Source organism: Ostrea edulis, chromosome 6, assembly GCF_947568905.1.
Source record: "Ostrea edulis chromosome 6, xbOstEdul1.1, whole genome shotgun sequence".
Lineage (NCBI taxonomy): Eukaryota > Metazoa > Mollusca > Bivalvia > Ostreida > Ostreidae > Ostrea > Ostrea edulis.
In genome coordinates this window covers 53,521,050-53,529,303 of record NC_079169.1, presented here as the reverse complement: position 1 = coordinate 53,529,303, position 8,254 = coordinate 53,521,050, and the positions used below count along the sequence as shown (strand labels likewise).

General features: G+C 34.7%; 1 protein-coding gene across 1 annotated transcript; it reads right to left on the bottom strand.

Moving 5' to 3' along the window:
* Positions 1–310: 310 nt before the first annotated feature.
* Positions 311–7,290, bottom strand: LOC125667767 (uncharacterized). Its single transcript, XM_048901422.2, has 3 exons — positions 5,871–7,290; positions 2,782–2,931; positions 311–911 (listed from the first exon to the last, which is right to left on the bottom strand). The coding sequence occupies exons 1-3, from the start codon at positions 6,085–6,087 to the stop codon at positions 754–756; spliced, it is 525 nt and encodes a 174-aa protein (XP_048757379.1). The 5' UTR covers positions 6,088–7,290; the 3' UTR covers positions 311–753.
* Between the last annotated feature and the right edge of the window lie 964 nt (positions 7,291–8,254).

Below are 8,254 nucleotides of genomic sequence, written 5' to 3'. Positions count from 1 at the left end.
AGACGAGATCAGTCGTGGGTATCAGACAATGGTCAGACAGATTTTTAACTTTTAAACTAAAATAATTTTAATACTTTTGCAGTATTTATTACCAAGGTAATAAAGCGTAGTATTGAGTGGCAAGGTTCATGTGTGATAAAGCGTAGTATTGCGTGGCAAGGTACATGTGTAATAAAGCCACATGTGACCTGTTTTACATCAGGGAAAATGTTGGATTGCTGATCGTTTACATTGTTATCTTGGAGGGCCACACTAATACGACTTTGTCACACTGCCTGTTGCCATTAAATTTTGATAAGAGAACTTAAAATTACCGTAATGCATTTTATTACGAATAACAATATGAGGTATAGAAATATATTGCACACTTTTGGAGAAGATGGAAGAATTTATTTTCATGAGGCAAGAAAGAAGCATGATCTGCTCTTTTTAACAGTATCACTATTGAAGGTGGAATGTGGAGTGACATTAGTAATCTATATTCAATGTATAAAAGACCACTCTGGGTAACAACAGAGACATATGTTATACAGTGTATAATGTATCTGGTAATGAGACCACTTGAGGTATTAATGCAGCGCTGGAGACTAAGCTCACTATCTGAGTCAATAACTTCGATTCTTTGCTGAGTCAGTTGAATGTCATGTGGATGTTTTACACGGAACGGTCCCAGCTATGACTGGGAACTGGCCCCATGCAGACTTGTCGTGGATTATCTCCCCATAGCTGTGTTGACAGCCGCTAGATGCCAGACTACGGTATGATGCAACTGTTGACGATCATTAGGACCGCGGCGGTGAGCGCCAGGGCCGCGCCAGCTACGTCCAGACCAAAGGACCAGTTTAGGAGGGAGTTGTAGAGATCGGTCAGGGAGGCTCCATAGATAATCAGGCTGATCGTAATACATAAACCTGAAAAACAAACAAATAGTACAAGCTGGTCAGAACAGTTAGAGAGAGGCCCCATGGATAATCAGGCTGATCACGATACGTAAACCATTTTTTTAAAAGCCCAAAAAATACAAGCTGATCAGGGACCAGTGCAAAATGGATAGGGCACACTTTTTCACCTACATACTGACAGGACTCCTACTTTTATTTTCAACACTGATATGACAGCAGTATTTTTTATTGCAAATGTATCAATGACAAATTATATGTATAAAGTATTTCAAACTTTTAATTCAAATCCTAGATGTTGTCTACATGTACATTGTACGTGTATCTTACAGTCAATAATACTGAATTGTATGCATGCTGTATTTCACGTCTAAGTTCAATATACTAGAGACAATTTGTTATAAAATACAGGACCTTTTTGAAATTTATAATGTTAAAACATGTAAACAAGTATTCAGCTGCGAATAAATTTGCAAAAATAACATGTAAGTTAAGTTTTGCATGGAGTATGGATTGAAATCGCAGAAAATAAAAATGGTATATTATGTTGGTCATAACTTGAAGGATACAGACCCGAATTTAATTATAGTCTAAACGCATCTTTAATAACTCCATAGAGAATACAGAGATGTGAGTTTAAACGCATCTTAAATAACTCCATAGAGAATACAGAGATGTGAGTCTAAACGCATCTTAAATAACTCCATAGAGAATACAGAGATGTGAGTCTAAACGCATCTTAAATAACTCCATAGAGAATACAGAGATGTGAGTCTAAACGCATCTTAAATAATTCCATAGAGAATACAGAGATGTGAGTCTAAACGCATCTTAAATAACTCCATAGAGAATACAGAGATGTGAGTCTAAACGCATCTTAAATAACTCCATGGAGAATACAGAGATGTGAGTCTAAACGCATCTTAAATAACTCCATAGAGAATACAGAGATGTGAGTCTAAACGCATCTTAAATAACTCCATAGAGAATACAGAGATGTGAGTCTTAACGCATCTTAAATAATTCCATAGAGAATACAGAGATGTGAGTCTAAACGCATCTTAAATAACTCCATAGAGAATACAGAGATGTGAGTCTAAACGCATCTTAAATAACTCCATAGAGAATACAGAGATGTGAGTCTAAACGCATCTTAAATAACTCCATAGAGAATACAGAGATGTGAAAAATACTTGTGTGTACATGAAATAACAATTCAGTAAAACAGTAATTTAAAAATATGCAAAACGTAGTTAATTAAAAGAAAATATGCTTTGAAAATAATGAGATTTGATGGTAATAGTGTTGATGATAGTACTTAGTGATAGTAATAAGGAAATTTATATGTCAGAAGAGTAAAAATTCCAGACACTATCTTATATGTGATCTGTAACAACGATAATGAAGTAAAACTGTTGTTTAATCATGCATATGTATTTATTTTTTGGAATAGGACCCACACTTTTTTTTTGACACATCAGATATAGGAAAACAACTTTCTTTGTATTCTTAGAAGATTTGACATGGGTGGGTTTTTTTAAATAAAAAAAAATGGTAATATGTTAATGCACCGGTAACCCCCTAACCCATGAATATTGACCGGTCCCTCAGAACAGTTTAAATAAGTACATTATATTAAACTTGATTCTGTCAGGATTTAAAGTTGATGAATGTATATTATATACGCTTGGCCCTTTCAATTTATCTCATAGATCTACAATTATCAGAACCCGTGCGACTAGCTGCAGCGTTTCGCATCATGTAGCAGAAGTGTTATTGAACTTGAAATAATTCTATCGAATAATGCTAATATTGATACTAGCAATTGAGTGAAATGAATTATCGATATGACCTAATAGTGTATATTTAGAAGTTTATTTACCTCCGATCAACATGAATATGACAGCCACCCAGCCGAGGATTTTGTTGGGTACACAAGAGGAGAAAACAATCATAACTACCATGGCAACCAGGACGCCAACCCAGCCCACAATCTGCAGGGACAGAGTGGCTATGAAATCGTCATAGTAACCTGAAATTTAAAGAAACCAAAGGTTGTATGGGTTGTTCTGAAATAAAACTCAGTTATATATCATATGCATTTACGATCTTGTATTTTAAAGCTCGAAAAATAACTTCTACATGTAAAGTAACGTATTTGAAATAAATCAATAAAAACAATCCAACGAAAAGTCTTCAAAAAATTTGCAACTTTTGGGTGTCTTAAAGCAATAGCATTGATTTTTATCTTTGAATCATTCTTTGGATATTTTTTGATTAATCAAAATGTGCGGGTTTTTATTAAAGTGCACGAATATTCATAGGAAAACCCATGGTCTCGATATCGTCAGCCTTCTATCGTAATTATAAAAAGACCGCCAAACAAACCACAACAGATTATTCTGTATTCATTGTCTTGATTTCTAAAATTCCTATGAAACTATATTTCCAATGTCTGTTAATCCCCCCCCCCCAAAGAGAGAGAGAGAGTAAAGCGAGGACAAATTTCAACCAATGGACAGACGTTGTGAGGACAAGAATGGCACTATGAGGACAAATAAATGTCCTCACAATTGTACGTCCTCACAGATGTGATTTACAGCATGTAAAAGATGTATATATAAAATATTAACTTAGTGAGGACAAGTGGTATGAGGACATGTCCTATTTGGAGCGCCAAATTAACATAAACTCAAATAATTGAAGATATCTTCAATTATTTATAATTGAAGATATCTTCAATTATTTGAAGATATCAATTCAATTACAGTGGCGTAGCTTCCATTGAGGCAACCGAGGCAGCTGCCTCGGTAAAAAAAAACCCAACAACAACAACAACACCTTTTACGTTGTTAAAATGTCGATAGCTTCTGGGGGCTGCGCCCCCCAGACCCCTGCCTCGGTAATATTCTAACCCAAGCTACGCCTATGAATTATTGCTCTCTTTAAATGAATTAATGCGCGCATTATACCAATTACTGCTCTCATCAAATGAATTAATGCGCGCTTCAATTCAATGATTGCTCTCATCAATTGAATTAAAGCCCTCATCAATTGAATTAACGAGAGCAATAATTGATTTAAAAATAATGCGCGCATTAATTCAATTATTGCTCTCTTCAATTCAATTGATGCGCGCATCAATTGAATTAATGAGAGTAATAAAAGAGTTGATGCACACAGCATCAATTCCGTAGAAATATTGCTCGCAATAATTAATTTAGAGCTCGCTATAAATAATTTGATGATCTCTTTAATTCAATTGAAGATATCTTTTAATCATTTACAATGCTTTTGTATAAGGAATTAATGCGCGCATCAATTCTTTTAAAGAGAGCAACAATTCAATTAAAGAGATCATTAATTCAATTGTGGATATGTTGAATGGAAGATATCTTTAATTATATAGTTGCTCTCTTTAAAAGAATCATTGTTCTCTTCAATTGAATTAAAGATATCATTAATTCAATTGAAGAGAGCAATAATTAAATTAATGCACGCATTAAATCAATTATTGCTCTCATCAAATGAATTAATGCGCGTATCAATTCAATTATTGCTCTCATCAATCGATTTAATGCGCGCATTATATCAATTATTGCTCTCTTCAATTGAATTGTAGCGCGCATCAATTCAATTGTTGATATCATTAAATAATAATTCATTTAAAGAGATCATTAATTCAATTAAAGCGCGTATCAATTCAGCTGAAGAATTAATGCTATCATCAATTCAATAAAAGCGCGCAATAATTCAGAATTGAAGATATCATTAATTATTTGAAGAGATCTTTAATCAAATTGTTGCGCGCATCAAATGAATTGATGATATCATCAAATAATTGAAGATATCTTCAATTATTTGAGTTTATGTTAATTTGGCGCTCCATAGTCCTAAGCTTCTTATTAATATTCTCTGTCCAAAAAACCTTTTTTTTCATAATTGGAAAGAGAATATTAGATAAAGTTTTATAGGTATCCCTATAGCTATACCTAACATGGTACGTTTTTGCCTTTAGGATAATATATGTGTATTCTCTTCTACACATTATGAGGACGTCCTCACTTAGTAAGTTTGGTCGGAGAGAGAGAGAGAGAGAGAGAGAGAGAGAGAGAGAGAGAGAGAATCACAGGCAACTGGTGTAAGTACAGAGTTTGATAAAAGTGAAAAATGGCATTGGGAATTAAAGACCACACGTAGGTAAAATAAAGACAATCCACGAATTTCCAGGAAACAATTTTCTCCTTAGTTTTATTATGCACCTTCAAAAATGGGGAGGATGAGTGGATCAAAGAGAGCTAGTTTGGGTCCGAACGCCAGGCGCGTGTGAAAAAATAATATCAACCAATATGCACACCATTTTAGCCCTATCCCCTTTACCAATATACCCTCTCAAACCACTACTAACCCATATTGTGCTCTCGGTCATTTCTTTCATCGATATCAAAAAATAGAAAATGTATAAGACTACAGACTTTATATCGCGAACACGACAGACCCCTGGCCTGGAGGCTATAAAACATTTTGAGAACGTTTTCATACTCAAACTCCATGCTCTAAATCGCACTCATACTCAAAAACATCTTCGCAAGCCAAGTGTCCGATGCGCTTAAGTACTCTCATCTCCCTTTATAATAAGATGAGGAATCGAGACACTTGACTCGCGAAGATGAGAGTAAGCGAATCGGACACCTGGCTCGCGAAGATGACTCAAAAGTGAAAGTTATAAAACTTATAAAATCATTCTCATACTCAAATGGAGTACATGTTGAAGATTTTTTTAGTATACTTCGGAGCTTGCTCAGAGTTGTACCCAAAACAAATATGGTTGAGTTTGAGAATGAGTTCGATACAAGTTTTATAACCTCCAGGTCTGTGCCGTGTTCGTTCTGAGTCATTGTACGGAGTACTATTATTTCATTGATTAAGTGGCGACTACTAAGTGGTGACTACTAAGTGATGACTACTCACTGGTTCCTTGGTAGATGGAGAGCACGTTGTCTATGTTGAAGCAGTTGGAAATATCATTTGTACAGGTGTAAAACAATCCCGTGTAGTTCACACTGCCATTCGCCTCTAGATTTGACCAATAGGGTGTAAAAATGGCAATCGTGCAACAGGCAAAAGACACGATGATGACCACTGTGGCCACTCTGGACAAAATGGAAGAGTCATCACAACAGCCCATGTTCGCGGATCGTCAAATGTAACAGGTGCCCGTTAAATAAGAATTCTGTGATGAAGTTGTACAAGCGATGCGGCGCAGTTTGAGGATCAATATATAAGGCCTTATGTCACTCTTGAAGTAAAACCATTCAATGTTTATTTTTAAGTTAGTTTTGATTTAAATAGCTTTCCTCAGAGAGAAGAATTTTAGTTTTTAAAAGATCTTGAGTGATTTAAACGTGACGCGTGGCTTTATCTGTGTAAATTATGGGGAAGAAGTAAACACGAATTGTCGTCTGTGTTTTGGCAATGCTATGAAATACACACTCCCATACATCACGCACATCATAATTAGGTAAACTTCTCTATATTAACAAAAATCTAAAAATAGAATCGAACCACATTTTGACTATGAACGAGCCTGATCAAGTATATTAATGTTTCTTAACTAATTATCCCCCGGATTCGAATATATCTACACGGATCCACAACTCATTACTAAGCTCGAACTACTTTCTGTATATAACCACTGGTCAGCTGAAAATATAGTATTTCTAAAAGCATGGTTAATTATTACTGAACATCGCCAACACAATTTAGTCATTGGTTCCATACACTATATATTAAAGTTATTGAAAGAACGATTCTATTGATTAGGCCTGTTCAATCTAGAAATTATTTGTACAACTTCGTTAAGACGAGAAATGCATTTGGTCATAAGATCAAAATCAATGTCATAAACATCATTCCATATAACCGTGGTCGCTTTCAATCTGCATTTCATATCCCAAAATGAAAGCACAAAGATGATATTTCATATAATGTCACTTATATTTAAGTTCATGGTTAAAATTATGTGTACAACTATGAGTGGCGGAAAGGGCAAAAAATACCATATTTTTGAACGGTGAACAATTTCAATAAACACCAATTTTTACATAGAATACTGGCATAGATCTAACAAGTTATCAATAATAGCCAGGTTCTTCTATCTCCAGCTTGTGTTCTTCTTTTAATTACACGGTGGTCTGACAAAATTACCGGAAGGATCGAAAAAGGTCATTATATTGTGGCATTTTTCTACCTAATTCTGATGTAATGTATTCGTATAAAGGTGTGACATGGCTGTAGTTTCTTACCGTATTTCCATTGATAAATTCTCACCCCGCAACTGCTGGAGTTTAATGATTAAAAAAAAAAGCGAAAAAAAAAATTAAGATAGGCTAAACGTGAAAGGATATAAAAAGATTTAATTAGTTTTTGCGTTTAAATCATTAACTCTCTTCAATAGAAAGGTACAAAGGTTTTTAAATATTATAATGAGCTTATTGATATAAAGTTTAAAAAATTTCAATCAAAAACGGTTTCTAACAGTATCATCAATGTCAAATGCCTCACACGACAAAACAAGGTAAAAAGCTATTTGAAGGTAAATAGCTCTACGTTGTTTGCGTAAAAATCTTGAGGACTAATCAATCGGAACTCCTCGAATGTCTCGCGCACTCGACATAGATCTCGGATGTAATACGATGGCATCTATGAGTGAATTTGATGCATTGCCAATTGGCATTGCATCAAATTCACTCATGGATGCCATCGTATTACATCCGAGATCTATGTCGAGTGCGCGAGACATTCGAGGAGTTCCGATTGGAGGACTAACACACTAGAGAAATCTGAAATAGATGAAAGTGCAGGATATGTGCTATGCTCATTTGAATTTGAAAGCTTTAGAATTTACTTTATTTAATTTGGTAGAAAGTAATCTAAATAAAAAAAAAAAAAAACCCATTTAAAATCCTGCTGGACTTGAAAGCACGAACTACAGTTTAGCAGTTGACACATTAATCTGTCAAGCCACCCAGCTAGGCAATTAGATTTAATAGGATATTTGTGTATTGCTGATATTTATATTTTCATTCACGTTTCAAAAGGAAGTCAGCCATTGTTATAAGGTGTTATTTCCCTTTTCTTAAAAGCCATTTTATACGTAGTGGTTGAGAGTAACATTGTAGTATTACTTTGCATGTCGTTAGTTAAACAAGATAAATTTGGCTTTAGAAATTAATAAATATCGAAATAATTTCAGGGGGGAAAAAAAGACGTCACTGAGGCTGAAAACCAAAACCCATGGACAAAAACTACAAACATTATACACAAGTCTTTGGTTTAAAGGGAAAATCTACCTT

What these genes read in the sequence shown, in the direction of transcription:
- LOC125667767 (XM_048901422.2), bottom strand. Translation starts at nt 6,087, where the DNA reads ATGGGCTGTTGTGATGACTCTTCCATTTTGTCCAGAGTGGCCACAGTG. An exon ending in CTCCATCTACCAAGGAACCA is followed by an intron (nt 2,932 to 5,870) that starts GTGAGTAGTCAT and finishes TTTAAATTTCAG; the next exon opens with GTTACTATGACGATTTCATA. An exon ending in CATATTCATGTTGATCGGAG is followed by an intron (nt 912 to 2,781) that starts GTAAATAAACTT and finishes TTTGTTTTTCAG; the next exon opens with GTTTATGTATTACGATCAGC.